Raw genomic sequence first — 22171 nt, forward strand, 5'->3', positions numbered from 1 at the left:
TAATTTATACAACGTTAATTTTAAATTAACAAAATTTGACGAAAAATTAATTTTTAAAAAAAAAAAACCCAAAGTTTTTATAATTATGATAACAAAAATTAAAGTATAGTTATCAGTTTATTAGGAAGTGGAACATTGGGAGACAATATAAATTATCCTTTTTTATTTTGAGTTTATAATTTATATACAAAATTAGAGATAAACTATAGTTTATTCTTTTAAAAAATAAAAATCTCTAATTGACGCTTCTAAATTGAGAATTAGAAAAAAAAAAAAAAGTGGTTTAAGTAAAATTGACATTTGCAATTGGTTCAATCATTTGAGTTTGTATTTAATATTTTTTTAAAAATATGCTTAGAATTTAGAATTACGAATAAACTGCTAAAAGGACTTTGGGGGGAAAATATCATTTCTTAGTAGAGGTTTCTTTCTTCTTCACTTTGCATTCCTTTGAAGTATGAAGTTGAATTGTATTATGTTATTGTATACAGTGTGAGAGAGAGAGAGAGAGAGAGGTTGTTACTTGGGTTATAAGTAAGATAGCCATAGCTTATAGCTTTTTACCATTCTTAGAAAAATAATATCTATTGCTTAATGACTTTGATTTTACTACTAGTTGGATAAAAATAATCAAAGAATAGATTGTGAAATTGAATGGGAAGAGAGACACTTCGGTGAATAAAAGTGTTTGATTATGTATTCAATAATATTTATAATGATGCGATTTTATAATGCTTTTAAAATATGAGAACTCAATATTAAAGAATGTGATTTTTATAAAAAAAAATTAAAAATATATATATTACTTTTATAATAATAATATTACTAAAATGTAGCAATGATGCGATTTTTTTAGAATCTTAAAGAATGTTGTTCAAAAATTGAAGGTAGAATAGATTGATTATAAGGGAAGTACATGGCAAAGTTATTCAGAAATACAAAATCAAAAATAAAATTATCTGTAATAAAAATGTAGCAACGCCTACAAAGAAAAAATTGTAAAATTACAGATTGCTTAAATAGTTTGATCGTGAAATAGAAAACAAAAAAGCCTAGCCAAGACGGTGTAAGACCCCCCCTTAAAACATACATATGATTAGGAACAAAAGATATGATTTATCCATGTAGGTCATCCGAAGACTCAATTCATATAATTAACACCCCCCCCACTCCCCCGCACCCACGACAATTAAAATTCATGACGATAACTTGAATTAAATACCCAGAGCATAATTAGTAAAAAAGAGAAAAGATGTACCAAAATTAATGAAGTCACTAATTACCATCTCTCTCTATTTGGGTACGAAATATATACACAACCGGTTCGGTTACAAACAAACTTTGCAAATCAAGTTTTCCTTTCTTCCTGTCCAGACTCAAAAAGGGTCCATTAATTCCAGGCTTACCCTTCGAAAATACACCAAACCCTTCAAAATGTACAATATCTATGAAATGCCAAATCCATCCTTGTCCTAATATATGGGATCCAAATAACGGTAACAATGCCTCCTGTTAAACTCCATTACACTACCATAAGTACGATCCGCAATGCCAACAAACAGTGCTTCAGCATCAGGGCTGAAGGAGAACCCGGCAATCTCTCCGAAAATGTCGATCTCCTGCGCCTTGGTGTAGTCGGACTGTGTGTCGTAGATATGGAGAAAGTCTGCGGGCTCAGCCATGGCCATGAACCGGCCATCTGAGGTGAACCGTATGGCTCGGATCGCGCCCATTCTCCCCTTGAGCAGAGCAAAGGACCGGGAGAGGTTTCTGATGTCCCACAATCTGCAGGTTGTGTCCTGGTTTCCTGTTGCCAGGACTCGCCCGTCTGGGTGCCAGGCCGAAGCAAATGAGTAATCCAAGTGCCCCTTCAGATTCCCTACGACCTGTTTGTAACCTAAGTTAACAGATTGCTATTTCATAATGAAAATGCACTATTGCTAGGTAACTCGCCTCAATTTGTTCTAGTAACACAGCTTTGAACATTACCAAACCAGTATTGAGATTAAGAAGAATGGAAACCAACCTTTCCAGACTGAGCATCGGCAATCAAGCACTCTGTACTATCACCAAGGACTGCCAGTAATTTACCATCAGGATTGGCCGTAGTGTTCTGCAAACAAAAGGAACAGTGACAATCCATGGATTAGGAATTTGGAAAATATGGCGGGTTATGAGAAACTGTGTCGGACAAGAAGTGTTGATGCCAACTCACATTGACAGACCAAGGAAAGGAGAAAGTGTTGAGGCATGTGAAATTCCCAGAATCATATATTCTCACATGAGCATCGTTGTTCGCAGCTATAATTCGTACTGTGCCACTGTAACGAAAGTGGAGCAGAATAGAAACATCAATGATGGTGCCTGATCTGAATGAAACAGGCTTTATACCTCAAGCCTAGCTACAGCATATTCACCTGGGATTGTGTGATATGTCCACTGCATTAGTTATAGCGAATTCCCTGGTGCTTATTCTTGTGGCAAAGGCAACCCCAGGCTGGTCTAAATACTGTAAGTGTAAGAATCAGAGAACATGAGAATGCCAAGACAGAGTAGTTTAAACATGAAAAAGGAAAAAAAAAAAAAAAAAAAGCTTTTTGTCAATCTTTTTATGTTATACCTTGCAGATAAGCTCCCCCTTGATACCACCTGCAACCAGTAGATTATCTTTAACAGCCATGGAGCTTACTTGGACTCTGGACAGGGTCTGTGTCGGGGAACTGGGGTATGGCTACAAAAAGAAAATTTAATTCCTTCAGATCATCAGAATAGGCAAATAATAAGGCAAGTAAATATAAACAATGATACTTACTAGTGTTGGCTCGATAGGTCTGGCAACATCTAGTACTTCTTTGCCCCTCCTAAGAAGGGCGGACCAGTGCATTAGGGAGTAGTTTTGGACAAGATATGCATCATGCTTCGAGGTTGCCCATAGAAGATTCCTCAACTGTGAAAAGAATGAGGGCACATTATTAACAATATTCAACTGTCACATAATGCAAACCGTGACTATTGTTTCCATCAATTCAATAAACCAGTAAGTGGCAGGACCTAGACCATCTAGTAAAGAGAAGACAAGGCAGAAAGGGAAAATAAAGTCTGGTGTATAATTCTTGCATGGATTTACTGTTTTCTTCAACTCAAAAGAAAACCATGAATCAAGAAAACATTCTACCCCGGCACTAGTTCCCCTTCAAAAAGATGGTCCATTCTAATGATTGCATGTATGAACTTAAAAGTTTTCCTAAGAGGCGTCCAAAAGAAAGAGGGGGAAGAAAGAAGAAAAGAAGATGGGAGTAATGAAATAGTTAGGGGAGTTTCTTAATCTACTCAGCGGACCAAGATAAAACAGAGAAAAAAAAAAAAGAAATAGTCAGGAAATTATGAGAGGAAAGGAAAAAAATAAATTACAAGATGCAGTGAAATTATTGCCATAGTTTAAAGTGAAGTAGTGAACAATCAGAAAGTAATCGCCTACTGCAAGCTGACAACCTATTTAACAATCCATAGCTAAAACCCATAGGACATTTTACTTATATATGTGCCATTATTTAGACTTCACCCTCAATGACAAAAAAATGATAATTAGCAAGCCACTTCAGCATGTGGATACTAATTGTGCCTTGTGATACATGGTACTAGCTCAGCTTAATTTAGGGAAGAGATTATTCTGAAAATAAGCAAATCTATCACTAAATTTCCATCCTACAGGACACGTGATGAGAGAGCAGCATCATGCTAACCCACACTAAGAGCAAGTAATCAACCAACCACGGAACAGGCCGCAGAAGAAGGGAAGTTATACATGTGAAAACAGGTCAGACACCAAACAGATGCACATGATTAGGTTTACTCACAATACTCCAATTTAAGAATTTCTAGACCATGATTATATGACACTGCCAAACATAAAACAAAACAGATATATTTGATCGACTAAATTCAATGACAAACACAGACACGATGGCAAGGAATTTCCATGCTTCAGAAAGTTCAAGGGTACACAATTGACTTTGTTGATGGTTGTTCTTACAGAATTAATAGCACTAAAAAGTGAATGTTTCTCAAGGAAGCCTAAATCCTGCAACAAGGACACATCCAACAAGATAATAACAGAACCTATCCACATTAAGATAGTTGGCATATTTGGCAAATAGTTGCCGACAGAAACTTGGGTGCCAACAGAAACTTGGGTGCCCTGACTTGGTACAACATGGGTATGCTATGAGATAAAAAAGGGAAAACAAAAGGAAATTACTGGAAGCAAAAAGAAGAAAAATGACAACAATAATAAATCCCACTAGGCAAATCAGGTACAGGGAGACAAAAGACCCAAGAAAATACAAAAATTAAGATTAATCTACTACTTAATACCATATTGAAGAAACCATGCTTGAAACAATCCCCCAGTGATACATTACATGACTAAAATGTTAGTAAGAAGGTGCATGATAACAAGGAAATATGCAGTCCCATCTCTTGGTAAACATTACCCATTAACACTGAGCCTTAATTCCACCAGGCCAATCAGCTACTGAGAGCAAAAAGGCCAGGAAAGAAAAGATGCAAAAATTAAGATCAGTCTACCACTTAATACCACATTGAAAAGTTAAAGCGTGCTTGAAAGAATCCCCCAGTGATACATAACATGACAAAATGGTTAGTACAGAAGGGGCATTATAACTAAGGAAATATGCCCCATCTCTTGTAAATATTAGCAGTTAGAATTAAAAAAAAAAAATCCACGACGTTAAGGCATATAATGTTAATCAATGATAGATTTGAAGACTATTTGAGACCCAAGTTTATCACAGAATTCTCCTCACCAATAAAAATCACTTATGTCAAAAGATAAGACAAAAGAAGTTAAGCTAACATGATGCACACTCAGATGATGAACATGAAAAGACATAGCTCTAATTAGCACAATGAGAATGAGATCATTACTAAGTGGAGATATTTCTACATGGGCCTCTTAAACGCAAGAATTATTCCCTGTCATACCATATGAAATGGAATCCTTATTGCGCCAGCTGCTCAGATTTAACTGCCACCCTGCTTTTAAAGCTGAAATAAAGATGAGATAGGAGTCCCAAATGCCACGGGAATAATATTATGAAAGCAAGTTAACAGCTAGAAATGGAAACAATTGAAACCAAATCTCAATATCCAGGGACAGATTAACTTCTGCACATGACCAAGAGTTTTGGCAACAATAGACCAACTCAAGCTAGAAGTTAAAATGAACAATTAGCAGATAAGGAGCAACCAATGTATTTTTTTCCATAGCTGTACAACAATCATATTAAGAATCCAAAATTTGTGTCAGCAAGAAGTAGAGCACCAAAGAAAAACCAAGTCAACAACCCCAAAAACGGAACCTAAAAATGCTAGTGAAAGTCAAGTAACGTAGAGAATCTGTCAGAATATGACAAACAGGCGCAGAAAGAGGACTACAGTAATCAACTATATACAGAATGCAGAAAAGAAAACTATAGTGACAAACCATTCAGATTGTAAGCCTGATGACAGTCAATGAAAAGCCACCAGGAAGGAACAACAAGCTACAGTCCTACAGCCAACCGAACATTTAAAAAAAAAAAAGGGTGGCAGTGGAATTAGAATGGTTAAAAAATAAAACTATGGTGACCAACCATATAAATTGTAAAACTATTGAGTCATTGACAGGTCAATGAAAAGACAAAGCAACCACCAACAAGCTACCATCTTTACAACCTAATAGTTAGAAACCCCAGAGGAGGAGCATTAAAATTATCACCTGGTGCCAGCTTTATGATTCCATAACTCTTTGAATAGGAAAACAACAAACTACTTGTGTTTCACCAGTAAACAGGAACAAGAACAAAGAGTTAATGTTTTCCCAATGAACGGATGGTTGTTCTTAGATAGAAAAAGATTCTAGGTGGGCCTGTAAGGCATCCAACCTCCCTAAGATCCTAAGCTAATTTAACCACATAAAGCATATATCAAGCCATAGACAGAGAACCAGCATGCACTATTATATCTCATGTATGACTAAAAAGGCTTATTAGAACAAGCTAAGTATAGTTCCACTGAAAGGGTATACTGCATATTTGCTTGTGACAAAGGGAAAATGTACAAAATGTTTAGTTTTTATCTTTACCAAAAGAAATTTATCAATAACAGTTGCAACATAGTACCCCAACACTTTCTATAACAGCAAGACAGAATAAAAGTGGTCCATTGATAATAGGATCTCCTGAAATATAGGGTGGCCACCTCACAAATACCACAAACTCCATTTGGGTCACAACAATAAGAGGAATCATATAAATCTAGAGAATACAGCAGAAGGCATAAGAATACAACAACAAAGTGGAACACAACACAATTTCAGCACTCACTTGATCCCAAGACATATGCACATTGCTGACTATCTCTTGAGTTCTTAACAATAAATATCCAAAGAAATAGTCAAAAGAAATGGAATAGCATGACAATGAGATAGCATATATTTCCAAGCACAGTTAGAAAACCAATGCCAAATGCATGCATAAATGTGTATACTCTCATTTTATAGCTGTGTGCATATATTGGTGAACATAACAAATAATTAAGCTACATCTACATCAGTAACAAATTGCATTTCTCAGTAGAGCCAAGTCATATCTCTCGCCAAAATGCCTCTCCATCCATAACTTGGGCATCAAAATAACTACTATGTTCACAGCAATTCATATATATTCAAGATTATACCTCCCAAGTACAGGTCTTGTAGTCTAATAATTGCATGTGAAACTTGGCAAGTGTAAAGAATCTGCACAAAAAGTATTGTGTAAATACAAGACCCGGTCCAATGCTACTTGAACCGGGTAGAAACCAAAAATAGCAAGATATGAAGCTAATACACAATTAAAGGGCCAGAGTGCATTCCATATTGTTGCTTGAATAAATTTCAGGTAAAAATTTGCCACCTACCCATCAGGAAGCAATATAAGCAATCACAAAAACCTAGGCAGATAACACTGTAAATAGCATCCCCAGAATCATCTGTCAGAAGAAAACTCAGAATAGTTGTGATCATTTAAATCAGGGAAGGCAAAGATGCACGAGCTTCCAACCTAGAACAAGGTTTATCAAAAGCATAATACCCTCAATAGAATATTATTTAATCTTGTTCAGGATTCACAGTGGTAGAAAGCTATTAAATATGCTGACATAAATTATTAGTAGATTGATAAAACCCTTGCAAAAGGTCAATATAAAAACTCACTCACAAAATCAATATCTTAACAAATGCGGCAGAAGAAAAGAGATAAAAGGTAAGGAAGTTAAGGTTTACACAAAAAAAACAATATACAAACAAATCCTTTGAAAATACTACCCCCAACTTTATGCCTATAACAAAGTGGACTCAGAAAGGAAGAGAGGGCAATTCATGAGCAGGACTGAAATTTCTAAAGTTTGTTAACAAACAAGATTATGTAAATTTTGGTGATATGAATAGAGGCCAGGAAGAATTTAAAGCAGACATTACAGGAGCTTTTAGCTCAAGGGCATAAATAATTACTATTTAGACTTAACTAGTGTTGCTTGATTAAGACTAACAAGGGAATGAACAAATTTTGAGATTAAAAAAAAAAAACTGATTTCTTCAAAAAGGTGTAGCAGTTCTTCAAAAAGATACTGCCACCAACTAATTTTTCAATAATCATTACGCTAAACATGAAAAAGATCATAAAAATCAAACTTAAATAAGATGTGCTTCTTCACCTCCTAGATTAATACTAAAGCCTTAGAATCAGTTGAGAGTATCTCTACCTGAAAATGCACAACTGTGGCTCTGACAATCCTCGTATTGAACTGAAAGTCATAGAAGCTATGGCCCTTCTTCACCTCCTTGAACTCCTATCAGAAATTACATTTTTTAGCTATGATAATGCCCAACAGAGAAACCATGCTCTACATAAGAAAGCAACACAGGCTTTCAATAAAAAAAAAAATATTAGGGAATTAGCCAATGCTGAAAGCATCTAATGAAATCTGTCATTACATCATTATTATCATCATGAATTGCACCTTGTCCTAACCAAGTTAGGGTCGGTGACATGACATTCATAATGCCAATTAACTTCTAAAAGTCACATTGACAATATAAATCCATGCAAAAAAACATTATGGAAAAATTTTATGCCAGATGTCCTCCTTGACACAACTCTCTAATGAAGGAATGATGACATAAAGTTTCAACACCGTTTTCAAATTTCATTACAAAAAATATGGAAAAGAAATATTTTCCTACAAAATTCAGGTTAACAGTGAGAAATAATACATTCAGGACATCGGTTTAGTATATCATGTTTTCATGGATGAACAAGAGAAAACCATCAAACTACTAGAATTTCAATCTCTACCCTTCCCTCTTCTTTTCTTTCTTATAACAATCAATAATCATAACAAACATAATAATAATTTAGCCAGCATTGGAAACAGAGGGGCTCAGCCAAAAATGGACCTTTGTCAGCCCCTTGCGAGAGCGTGCAAGGTTCTCATAATTTTTGTACAGTGACAATCTCTTCTCACGGTAATCATCTCTGGTGAAGTTGAACCTCTCCCAAGGAATTCCCTGAATATCTTTTCCGTTTCTAGCTTCCAAAGCAGAAGTATCACTCTTTGCATCATTCTGTATAACAACATAATTGATTCAAAACTCAAAAAACCATATGATTTCCAGTTATACGGAAAATCAAAACATACCTCCTCGGAGTCATCTTCAAAGTCCGAGTCCGAAAACTCATCAACATGGTTTCTGTGTGAGTTGGTGGCGTGAAAGGCATTATCATCAAAACCATTCCCGTTGTAGATTTCTTCCGTAATGTATCCGAGCATTTGCGCCATTGTTCTACAATCAAAAATTGGAAACATTGATCAACCAAATCACACAATATAAACTACATAAAAATGTATAGACAAGATCATTCAGGACTTTCTACCGAGAAAACGAGGAAAAACGCAAGGAAAAAAAATTATCTATAGAGAAAAAAATGTGAACAGAAGTATTTGTAAACCTAATTTAAAACCAATCTCAAAACAAAACAGTGGTTATCTCACAGTTCTCAACCAAATTGAAAGGGGAGTACACAAATTAGTAAAAAAAAAAAAATCACAAGAACAGAAGGCATCCGAGGAAAACCATAATGCAAACTTAAAGAACCAACAGATGATAGAACATAGAGGAGGACGAATGGATCAAGACAAAATCGAAGAAAGAAAACGCAGTTACCTATGGATCTTAGAAGAAATTGAGTAGAATGTCAAAAGCCGGACAAGGCAATGAACAATCTACGGCACAAAATTATGAATAAGCGTCGGATAGTCCAAAGCGAAAGGGATAGCGCGGCAAGAAGATTATGTCAGAGAAAAAGACAGCAAGACGAGAGAAGAGATGAACATCGGAGGGGAAGAGCGATCAATAAGTGTACTACTTATAACGTAATTTTTGGTAACGTACATATATTTTTGGTACAAAATATATATATAGATAGACGGCATGCATCATGTGGTGTGGTGCTGTATAATTTATTTATGAAATATTACGATAGATTTATCATTAATACAAATATATATGGGTGTCCAATTTTATGTCATGTGGGTGACTTGTATATATTTAAGTGTGCTTAATTAATATTCTTAATTTATAAAATCTTACGTTAAATTTTACCAAGTCACATGATAAGTACGTAAGTACAGCAAAGGGAAAATATGGATATCAAAAGCAAAGATCCTAATTACAATGTAATTGGTATCAAATTTTCTGCGTATTTTTGTAATTTACTAATTCACACAAAATGCTAAGGGAATTATACATATTTCAGATCAGCATGCTTAATTAATGTACGTAATTTATATAATAATAATGTTACAATAAATTTACGGATTCACACACAAAGTAACAAAAAAGAGAAGGCAAAATATTATGGATATCAAAATCAAAGAGCCATGCTATACTTATAAGTAACTAATATCCAATTTTAGTGGACGATTCCAGATATATTTTAATTATATGTTTAATTGATATGCATAACTCAACGTAAAATAATATGATTAAATAATAAGATCATATGAATTAAATAAAATAGATAATAGATGACATACATGTATTCATCATAAAATAAGATTATTTCATAAAATGTGAATCTCTTATCAAAATAGGTCTTTGACATTTCAAATTTTTCTCTTACTACTTTTTGGGCAGGCAACTTTTTAATGGTATAAGTGTACAAAAGTTAGGTACAAAAAACCTAACTCAATATTATTATATTTAATTGTAATTAAAATATTTATCTAATAATCTTCCATTACAAATTAATTAGATAACTTGCACTCTACTTCAAGTCACACTTAAAACTCAAAATTAATATGCATAGCTCACTAATCAATTAAATGGACCCCTATTGATAACGGATTATCGTAAAAGATAATTAATTATATTATTAATATAATTTTAACAAAATAAAATAATTTCTTATTAATGTTTTTGCTGAGAATTTATTTTAAAATTCTTAACAAAAACAATATATTACATTAGGAGCTCGAGCAACTAATAAATTAATTATTATATTTAATTAGAGTTCTTATACAGGGTCAAACAAGTTGACAAACAAATTTATAAAATAAAAATTAAAATATTAAAATATCTTCACTAAAATTACATTAGAAAAAATATAATACGATATAGATGATAATATTTTATTCTTTTGATTCCCATACTATAAACTTGTATGTGAACCTATCCAGAAGTTTTCATTCAATTATATTACACAAGTCGTGAGCCCGCAAGGGGTTACAACCAAATCGAGATGCAATCCGCCAGCTGGAAGTCCACGTGGAGGGTTCTGGGGTGAGTTGTTAGCAGAGGCCACGTGGGGAGCTCTGAGGCCCCACGCTGTAAGGCCTCGGCTCAGCTGGTGAAACCACGTAGCTGACGACAGCTGTCAAGTCTCTAGTCTCCGTTGAAAGTATACTAAAGCCGCCAAGTCGTTACCCGTCGCGCCGCTTCGGTTGGCCGGCGTCACTGTGAGGCCCCCGTACGGCTGCATTTGGTTTGGTGAAACGGTGTTGTCAAACGGCGGTTTTAAGGAAAATTCAGACCCACCGCTCTCTCTTTCAGTCTTTCTCCACTTCAATTTGGGGGTTGGATCGGGTCCCACCCACACCGCCTTGAAACGTAAAGTCACGGGAAATGTTAGTGGCTGTTTACTCGTGGGAGGTGATTTCAGTTTTTTTTTTTTAAAATAATTTTTATAAAAAATCTGATGAGTATTCAGACTTTAGAAATATAAAATTTAATTTTTTTAGTTTAGAAAATTAAAATATATGTTAAAAAAGAGAGATGTTTATAATTTTTTTTATATAACTTCTGTGAAAGAATGGGTTGGAGATGATTTGTAAAAAAAATTTGAAAATGAATCTTTTTCAAATCTTCAAATTAACAAGAAAAAAAACCCAGAAAATTCATTTTAGTAGCTTTTTAAGATTAGTTCAAATTTGAAAACCCTTAATTTTCAAATCTCCATTTTTTATTTCAAAATTTTTTGTATTTCAACAAATTTTTATTTTCTTTAAAATAATTTTTTAAAAAACTAAGGATATGTTCTTTTTGTTATTTTTAGACTATTTTTTTTTATATTTTTTAACACCCAAAATACGTCTACTTACTAATTTTCAAAAATTTATTTTTTAAAATACAAAAAAAAATTATATACAAAACTCAAAACACAGAAAACGCCCATGCCTCTTCTGTATCCTCTTATCTCTTTTTCTATTTTGTATTCTTTTTTTCTCTTTTAGAGAACACCATCGTCATCGACTAGTAACTGAGATCAACCCCTCCGATCGTCGTCGTTTGTCCTTCACATTTGCCCCCGCCCCCGCCCTACCCAGATTCACCATCATGTCTACTATCGCCGATCATTTCTTCCTTTTTTACCCTTTTGCCATTTCTTTATTTAGCCACCGCCTTCCTCCATGCCCAAATTGAATATGTAATATAGTTTTTTTTTCATTGATATTTTTAAAATTTTGGATAAATTAATATTTTGTTATTTTATGATTTATAATTTTTTTAATATTTATGTTGTGGGTAATCTAAATCTCAAAATCAATGTCAAATTTCAATTTGTAGGTGTTGACATTCAAAATTGATCGACCGTGATTCTTTGACCTGTACTGATAAAATTAACACGAATGCAAGGAGAATAAACAAATAGAACTAAGAACAAACTATATGCAAGGAAGTTTTTTGTGGTTCGGTTAAAATGATGCTTAGTCCACGACTGTTCCCTGATAATTCTTGCAAAATAACAGTATATTATTACTTTCCCCCTATTCAAGGGTTGTCGACATCTATTTATAGCATAGGGTGTTTATAATTTGAATAAAATTCAAATATGGAAGGATAATACCATAGAGATAATATATTCTTATAGGCTCCCCAAAATCAAAAAAAAGATTATGCATTATCAGGGATTTGGTTTGTCTCAGAAAAGGCAAGTGGGTATCGTCTCCGGTTATTCCGCAATCTTGTTGTTATGTGAGCTGAATAATTCGGCCAGGAAGCTGCAAGCATCGTTGGGAGCTCACTTGATTCTGTGATTTGAACTCGAGTTTTGGTAATATGCGACCTTGGTATGACAACCTCAGACTTAGGTCCGTTGGGTTTCGAGAGATTGGGTCGGCCCACTCGATCAAATCCAACCCATTAGAAGTGGTTCAGAAATTACCCATAACAATAGGTAAAAACAAATTCATCATGGAATTAATAGTTGAGTCAAATTAAAAATGATTTTAAAAAGCATTTTGTAATTTTAATATATTATACACGGTTAAATTATCAGTTATTTCTTGTATTATATTTTAAATTATTTGAATTAAATTTATTGAATAAAATATTATAAAATAAATTTTCTCAAAAATTTAAAATAAATGCATTTTTTAATTTCCTATTTTGAAAAATAATTTTTTAAAATAATAAAAAAGAACGTGTTTTTAATAATTTGAAAATAGATACTCAAAACACAAAAGTAAAAATGAATTCAAAATTAAAAATTAAAAAACGAATTCAAAACTCAAAAGGCACACTATTGGGTTCTAAAGAATCTAGTTTTGGGTTTTGAGGGCAACAAAAAAATGGGAAGGGATGAAAAAGAAGAAATTGAATTAACAATGAAAAAAAAGAATTGACATCTATTGATTGCAGCTTCGTTATTAACAATGAACCAAAAAAATGTCGATGATGTCAAAAAAGAAACAACGATACTTTTTTCAAATCTTGGATTTGAAAAAGGTCACAATGTTAGCGTTTTTCTGCTGTTGCTTCTTTTTTTTCTTGTTCTTCTTAGTCTTTGTCTTCTTTTAGAGATGTTAAATGGATCACACAATCCGTAAGTCCTTTTAACTAAACTTATGATTTATATATGGTTAGGTCAAGCCCAACATTTCTAGGCCCGTAACCCAACCCATCAAAGGGCTCAGCTTTGCTTGAGCTCGTTGAGTCAGCCCATTGGATCGAATCGAATTTTAATTTTTATAAAAAATTAAAATTATAAATAATTTAAATTATTGATATTTAATTTAATAATTTTAATATTTTAAAATTATATAGACAATGTCACAAATTCACAATTATAAATCAATAAATGCTGGATAATTTATATCTCATACATAATTTTAATATTAATTTTACAAAATATATATATATATATCATACACAGATGGCCATAATCACTTTAAAAAATGTTAAATATATAAATAAATATGTATTTCATACATAACCGTTAAAGTTCAAATTCAACCTATGAAGTAATTTTAAAAACTTTTAAATATTTATAAAATTTAATTCTACTTTTAAAAATAAAATTGGAAACTATTAAAAGTTTTAATTTTCAAACTTTTAATTTTTACCTTCTAAATTTTTATTTTATAAGTAGGATTTTTATTTTAAGAAATATTTTTATATCTTATATATTAATTAAAGAAATATATTTTTTAAAATTATTTTTCAACTATTTTAAAAATATGTTAGCTTGACATGTTTCTATTGAGCTTTCCTTGTGAAAGCTCACAAAGTCCTGAACAGCTTAACCTACTCTAGAGATAGGGTCACAAATGAGTCGAGTTGTTTAGGAACAATTTGGTGTTGGGCTCAATAAAAGTTCGTTTATTAAAGTAAACAAGTCGAACTTGAGCCTAATTTTGAAACTTAATTTATAAATGAGTTAAACTTGAACTCAATAAAACTCAACTCATTAAAGCTCGCGGGCATGTTCGGTTAAAAAATTGTGAATATTAAGAAAGTCAATTAAAGATTCGTAAACATTCTCAATAGCTTTGAATAATTTCATTTATAAATATATTATTTAACATAAAGTGATCAAATTTTAAATTATTATAATAATATAATTAATTTAAATATATTTAAAATTATATATATTAATTTAATCATATAATATAATATATGTATATATAATAAAACAAAATAGCAAATTACTGAGTAAAACAACAAATTTTGGTAAGTTCAAGTAAACAGGCCCTCGAGCTCCTATCAAGCTTGAGCTCATTTCATATTAATCAACCTCAGCTTGAGTCAAGCTCGAGCTTGACTAGAAATTGGCTCATGAATAGAGATTGAACTCAACAAAATTTAACTCAATTTGATTGCAAGTTTATCTAAAGCAGTCTCACGAGCTCAAGGCCACTTGGCCCACTCTAAGCTGGCTCGCGGGCTTTTGATTTGTTTAACAATTTGGGTTCAAGCTTGATTCGTTCCATTGAACGAGTAGACCTTATTTAGCTTGTTGAACAAATACTAGATGATAAGTTTAATGGTTGACCCGACCTAGATTTGAAGTGCCAGTCTTCTGTCCCTATTCTTCTTCTTTACTAGTTTTGCTTCATCTTCTTTGTTAATTAGCTACACCACCACCTCCTCCTCATATTTCTTTTCCCATTCCCTTTCGCCCATTTCTCTTCCTCAAACCCATATTTGGACAATCTAGACAATGGTCCAAATTAAGTGTCCTAGGAATCCATGAGAACCCACCAACAATCCATGCCAATGACATACTTTTTTCTATTCTTCTTATTTTTTTTGCTTTTATTTTAATTAAATTTAGTTTTTATTTAACTCAATTGTTATTTTATTAACTTAATTTAGGGTTAATTAGTAGAGTTAGCAAGGGAGAGAGTGATTAGGCCAAAAAATTAAATTACAAATACCTCTAGAACAATTTCTAAAATAGAAAGAATCTCCAAACCACAAAAGATTTGAGTGTAATTTACTCAATAATTTTTATATGAATGAACTCCACTCATTGCAATTAACGTTATTTGAAAATTGGTGGTCTCATCTTTGTCTTTTCTTTTGTTTAAAGAAATAACTAGTATTTTTGTTAAATTTATGAGTGTAATGTGCTAAATTAGTTACTATATTTTGGTTAAGGGTCAAATAGATTGATATATTTTAGAAATGACCAAATAAATTAATGTATTTTCAAATTCAATATCACATTAGTAATTATGACAAATGTTGTCTTGACATTATTAAATTATTGTTAATTTTATTAAGGTAAACTACCAATTTGGCAACCACTTTGGTAGTGGCCCAATGGTCAAGGAGTTCTCCTATATTTCTTGAATATGGGGTTTAAATATTAATGTAACATTTTGAGTGATAGGAAGGTTCGTGACAACTTATCTTGATGGGTCTACACGAATTTTTTAGGGAGGTCACACATTCTTAGATTACCCCAAGGCAAGCACGCTTAACTTAGGAATTCTTTGTCAGCATTCAACCCAAAAAATATCCAACTAGGGTTGTTTCCTTCCTTACCTATCATCGATATATACTATTCTTCTCTACGCTCTCGGAGTATTACATTCTCCTTTCCTTGAGCACATGACGTCCTCGTCATGCGACCTTACAACTGGTCCCAGATCTTCTCCCCTTGGGGGCTGCCATCCTAGAAACCTGCCAGAAGCCACTCATTGTACAGACACTCGAGCCCCGGCGCCACTCTCCGTCCTCATCGGACCGCCTTCGCCAAAGGTTAGCTCTGATACTACCTGTAACATCTCGAATCGAGCGATATGAAGGTCCGGGACAACTTATCCTAATAGGCCTACACGAACTTCCCAAGGGGGTCACCCATCCTTGGATTATCCCAGGTCGAGCACACTTAACTTGGGAGTTCTTTGCCTGTATTCAATTCAAAAGGTATCCAGTTAGTGTTGTTTTCTTTCTTACATATCCTCGATATATACTATTCTTCTCTGATCTCCTGAGATATTACAATTAAACTCATTATACTTGTAAGATAACTTAAACTCATAACATTAAAATGAATGATAAATGCAAGATTTTATCTTGTGTAGGCTAAGGTGACACGCTCGCCTTGTTGCAATAGTTATGGCTCAAGCTAAACCTTTCTTGGCAAGGAAGGTCTTTTATGGTCACGCTCACGAGAGGTTGCTATGTTGGTCGCCTTGCCTTTCTCTTTTACTAAGCCAACAAAAAATAAAAATAGAAATAAGAAAAGAGCTATCAAATTAATCACTATATTTTAAAAAAGATCAAATAAATTATTATACTTTCAAACTCTTAACCATATTAACTATTATAGTAGATGTTCACTTAACACCATTAGACAATATTTTAATTTTATTAACAACGTCAATTATATACTTAATCAAACTCTAATTCTAAAAAGATAGTGTTTGGGGAAGCTAGCAATTCCCAAACCCAAATTAGGTATCAAATTTTGATTGCCCTATTATATGCTAAAAGTTAAATCTAACTTATAAAATATTAACGCCTAAGTGAATTTAGAGCAATTTTCCAAACTTTATTAATTTTAAAATTACACCCAAAATCTCATTTTTAACATTTGTGATTGTTATATAAAATGATTGTGTTGTGAGCCAAAAGAGAGATATGAAAGTGATTGGTTTAATTCTTCAAGAGGGAATAAAGGCCAAGTACAAAGATTACTTTGACATTTCACCCCTATTAAAATTAAATAACCATCTAATGACGGCAATGTAATGTCTAATATAAAGATTAACATGGCTTAATTTATATCTAAAAGTAAAATAATTTATTTAACTTTTTGTTAAAAAAATATAATTACTAATTTAACACTTTATCCTAATTAAAAACAATTTAGTAAACATTGCAATAGTTTTCAATTTAGTAAACAATTTAGAAGTTTTCAATAGTTTGATGCCTTCTATTCTGTCACTTTAGATTTTATTCCTTTATTGAGTTTATAATTTCACTCCTTGTGGAGTTAAATATTGCAAGAAAATCTTTGACTTGTTCTCTTAATATATTTTTCTAAGAAAATTAATAAAAGACGATTTAGCATGTGTTTAATAACATTTATTTATAAAAGAAAATATTTTTTAACTTACATAGAAAACAAAAATCACCTCCCTTAAATAGAATTTTTCATCAAAAAGAGACCAAATGATACTTTAATAATTGTACCATAAAATTTAATATTTCATTAAAAATGTACTGTATCAAACAATAAAAATGAAATTCAATTGCTTAAATGAGACATTTTTCATAAAATTTTCATACTAATTTTTCATGGAACATTTAATAAAGCTTCATAATAAGGGAACAACAAATTCTTAATTTGTTTGTTTTTTTTTATAATAGAATAGATAAGTATATTTTAATTAATAATTATATGAAGGACATAAATATAATTATTAAAGTATTTAAATTACAACTCATAAATAATAAATACAAATACAAGTTAGAAATAAGTTGGATAAAAAATCTATATCTGACGGGACTTCAACTTAAAGCTTCCAAATTTTCAGTCCCTGCCTCGTCATTATGAACTTATTTGAATCTCATGTAGTAATACTGTTTCTGCCCTTATAAGCATTGCGATTTCATTTTATTATGTATCTACGAAACTAAATTTTGCCCTTCTTGTACTTTGATATTTTTTTTTTTGTATTAATTTAAATTTTTCGTTACTTCAATTATATTATTTGATCTGTATTTTTGAATTAATTTAATTTTTATATTTTTATGTATAAAAAAAATATAAAGTGAGATGATAAAATAAACGTTATACTCTATTTATATTAAAGTAAATGAGTTAAATTAATCTAAAAATATAAGTTCAGATGCATAATTGAAATAATAAAAAGTTTGAATTTTTATATAAAAAAATTAAAATATAAAAATTAAATTAATTCAAACATACAGATGCAAGATTGTAATCGAAATAATAAAAAAATTAAATAGATACACAAAAAAAATATCAAAATGTAAAGAAAAAAATATAAATTTGACTAATATAAAGAACAGGGGAAAGTGCAAATTATGGTGGCATATAGCCCTTGTTTAGGAAAGATCAGGTAGCCAAACAATGTTTTAAGATTGTTCCAATCTGTCGATGTTTCTCATTTGAGACAAAGCAAACTATCAACGGAAGAAAACCCTTTAATAGGTTATATTTCACAAAAGATGATTGATATATTGTCCGTGTTGAGTAGTTTTATATTGTCTATATTAGGCATTTTTATGCTGCCCGACGCGGGCTCCCCTTCCCACCATCACCCAATTTTAACCCTACCCCCTCCCTCCCTTGATCAAATTATCCAAAGAGGGTTGACATGATTTAGTTTTGGGGAGAGGGGCAAAATGATGGATTTAATTAGAGTAGGGTTTTAAGCCTATTACTAATTGGACTACATTAATGTTGAATAATCTAAACGGTTCGATATTTTTAATTTTTCAATATATTCGATTCAAGTATCTATTTGATCAAGTTGGTTTAATTTTAGAAAAAAATTAATATATTTAATTTGAGTAATTTGATCAATTCGGTTACATCCATATTTAACCGGTGATTACTCAAATTAGGTAATCCCTGGATGTAACCGAATTAATCAAATTATTCAAATTGAATATACCAAATTTTTTTCTAAAATTGAATTAGCTCGATCGAATAGATACTCAAATCGAACATATTAAAAAATAAAAAAAATTAAAAATATCGAACTGTTTATGTTATTCCTACACTAACGTAGCTTAGCTAGTAGCAAACTTAAAATCTCCCTCAAATTAGACCCCCTATTTCGTCATCTCTCCCTCTTCCCCCCAAATTAAATCACGTCAAGCTCGTCTGAGGAATTTGATCGATTCAGTTACACTTCTATTTGATAGACACGGTTAACAAAGACATAAAATATGTATAAATTCTGTTGTGATTAAATAAATTGTGACGATCCAGAATTTTTCATGGATCTTTATTTACAACTGGCTAAGAACTTAAACACATGAGCTGGAAATTTGCTCCATTATTATATAACAGTGAAAGTGAATTAAATATAAATATACATCTCAGGGGCATTTCCTTACTCAACAAAGCATCAATCAATCAAGTACCACATATACATAATCAAAGCCCTTGATCACAACTCACACCCCAAAGATTTTTTCGGTTGAGATTGCCCTGTACACATAGAATCCAAAGAAAATAATAATAATCGCCTCAGTAACCATCCCCGAACACCATTCTTCTCAATCTGGAATGATGTAAAACAAAGTGAGCCACAAAGACTCAGCAAGCACAATAGAAGAAATATGGTACGGTTGAGACTAAATCTCTCACATTGAGTACCACCCATCAAATGCCATGATGGAAATCAAAGTTTGTCTTACCATAAGGCTCAGTAAGCACAATAGAAGAAATATGGTACAGTTGGGAGTAAATCTCTCACACTGAGTACCACCCATTAAACGTCGTAATGGAAATCAAAGTGCCATACCATGCCATGTATTACAACATGCAGCCATCAACATAAATAAATAAACCAATGCACACAGTGACAGTCCTTAGGGCCCACATAAGAAATGCACAACTTGGCACCCAAGTCTGCATACAAACCTACCGTCGCCATAGACTAACTAGCATCCACCATATGGGCCTGACGCCCTAGTATAAACCATATGAGCCCAAGGCCCTATCTAGCAAAGATATGTGAGCCCGAGGCCTTGACTAGCATAAATATAGAGTATTGTAACCATGCAATGTAACGAGTAATAAATGCAATGACTTCTGCAGTATTAACATAATGACAAGGCCCCCATAAGCCAAGCATCAGGCCATGCTACGCCCACGTAGGAATTCACACAAGCGAATGCTCTAAATGTATATGTTCGCCTAACATACACAAGTCAGCACTCAGCAGGCCAACCATGTCATGCCAATGCTCACACCTCCAACACATACAAGCATAATCCCTAATAAATGCAAATCTAGTCCCATGCACTGCAATGCCATGCAATATGTCACATAATGGCAAAGTTGGTCAACAGTGACCAGGCACCAGTCGACAATCTATGACTAAGGATCAACCAGTCGACAACCGTCCATGGCTTGGTCGGCGATTCGCTCCCGTATCGCCAAATAGTCAACAAGTCACCTCACCGGTCGATAGCTCATGCCTCCCGTTATCCAGACTCACACACACAGGACACCATAACCACAACCTAATCCCGCCAATCCACTAGAAACCTAGTCTCGGATGAGGTTCGACATCATTCTCAAAGAAATAAGGGTGATACAATACCCCGTGGACACACAACAAATAAGACCTCAATAAGTCTCATATTTAATTTAAATCAATTCATACTAATAAAATCATTGACTTGTACAATTGATACGCGGAATCGAATCGGATCGAATTAAAAGAAGGCATGGAACTCATAAAACAGAATAGGTTCACAAAGGAAGTAAAGAGCTTGTCTCTATTTAGTCGATTTTAGCGTTTTTACTCTTGTATGCCACCAAATTAATACACGCTACAAATTAACATAACCTCTCAAAATTAACAAAATCGCACCCAAAATAAAATTCCAACCATAAAAAATTATTAATAGATGCTTATCTACTTATCTGACTAATTAATCTTTAATTAAACCATATTTAATCCCAAAATTTCTCCGACTTTCACCGTTGTGTGCCTTCTTCTTCCTTCTCTTCTTTTCCTCTTTTGTTGTGCGATTTCTCTACCTGAACTCACTGAAATTCAGGCTTAAAAAAGCCAATTTGAGGGCAGCTCAGCGCGTACCGCATGGCAGTTGCTGGCTGCCCATTGCCTTGCCCAAAATGACGTCGTTTTGGGCAAGGTTTGGCTGGAAAATTCCAGCCAAAATCCTCCACAGCGAGTGCACTCCCGCGGGCTCGAACTTGTGTCACCCCCCTAGTCACTCACACGCGCCACCGCCCACCCCACACACTGCCTTCAACCATCATATGCTTCGATTTAATTTTAAGGTTATTCTAGAACATTTCTAGGAAATTGCATTTAGACCTATAACTTCTGGAAATTATCATATGCACCTCATATATTAATAACACTCATGCCCCGAATTTTCAACAATTTCATGCCCATTTCTCTAATACCAAAATAAATTAATATTTTCTTTAAACTCATAAATATTCAATAATTATCACAAATACAATAATTAATAATTATCAACTATCCACTAAATTATTCAATTCCAATAAATCAAAAATCACTTCAAATGCAAAATTTAATAATTATTAACTACCCAAAATTACTGAGATGTTACATAAATAAATAAATAAATTATTAATTATGATTATAATTGTAAATATTAAAGTAATTGTAGCTTTAACAGACTAGAATTAACAATTTATTTAATAATAAATTATAATAATATTAAAAAATCAAAATTATATGTATGCATGCATGGATGTATGTATATGAGGGATAATTGGGTGACGGTGGAGGTGCGTCGGACAATATAAAAATGACCGTGAGCAATATATCAAATTTCTTTTACATAAACTCTTTAATGTTGGGTTTAAGAGGAAATATGTGAAATGTTTAAACAGTAGTTCTGTTACGAATATTTTCTAGGCCGATTTTATGGGTTGAAATAAGTCCAGTGGACCGACCCAATCTCTCTAAAGCCCACTAAGACTCGGGTTGAAGACGTCATGATGAGGTCGCAGATCGCTACCCAAGTTAAAGACGTCATGGCAAGGTTGCAGGTCGCTTTGACTAAGTTAGATGCGAAAAGTCTTAAGCCACAAGACACTACATCGGGCTACTCAGCTCGCATTGCGACGAG

General features: G+C 32.9%; 1 protein-coding gene across 4 annotated transcripts; it reads right to left on the minus strand.

Annotated features, from left to right (window-relative positions):
• Positions 1-1255: 1255 nt before the first annotated feature.
• Positions 1256-9453, minus strand: LOC127799955 (uncharacterized WD repeat-containing protein C2A9.03-like). 4 transcript variants are annotated; one of them, XM_052334261.1, is made up of 10 exons: positions 9266-9453; positions 8740-8884; positions 8498-8665; positions 7804-7890; positions 2813-2947; positions 2621-2731; positions 2418-2509; positions 2216-2321; positions 2027-2113; positions 1256-1886 (listed from the first exon to the last, which is right to left on the minus strand). In XM_052334261.1, exons 2-10 carry the CDS (start codon positions 8878-8880, stop codon positions 1473-1475), a joined length of 1341 nt encoding a protein of 446 aa, XP_052190221.1. In that variant the 5' UTR covers positions 8881-8884; positions 9266-9453; the 3' UTR covers positions 1256-1472. The 4 variants fall into 4 exon arrangements, with proteins under 4 accessions (XP_052190221.1, XP_052190223.1, XP_052190224.1 ...); XM_052334263.1 differs by lacking the exons at positions 8740-8884; positions 9266-9453 and adding an exon at positions 5005-5067 and having other exon boundaries at positions 8498-8537; XM_052334264.1 differs by lacking the exons at positions 8740-8884; positions 9266-9453 and adding an exon at positions 5005-5055 and having other exon boundaries at positions 8498-8513.
• Between the last annotated feature and the right edge of the window lie 12718 nt (positions 9454-22171).

The sequence above is a fragment of the Diospyros lotus genome, chromosome 4 (assembly GCF_014633365.1).
Source record: "Diospyros lotus cultivar Yz01 chromosome 4, ASM1463336v1, whole genome shotgun sequence".
NCBI lineage: Eukaryota > Viridiplantae > Streptophyta > Magnoliopsida > Ericales > Ebenaceae > Diospyros > Diospyros lotus.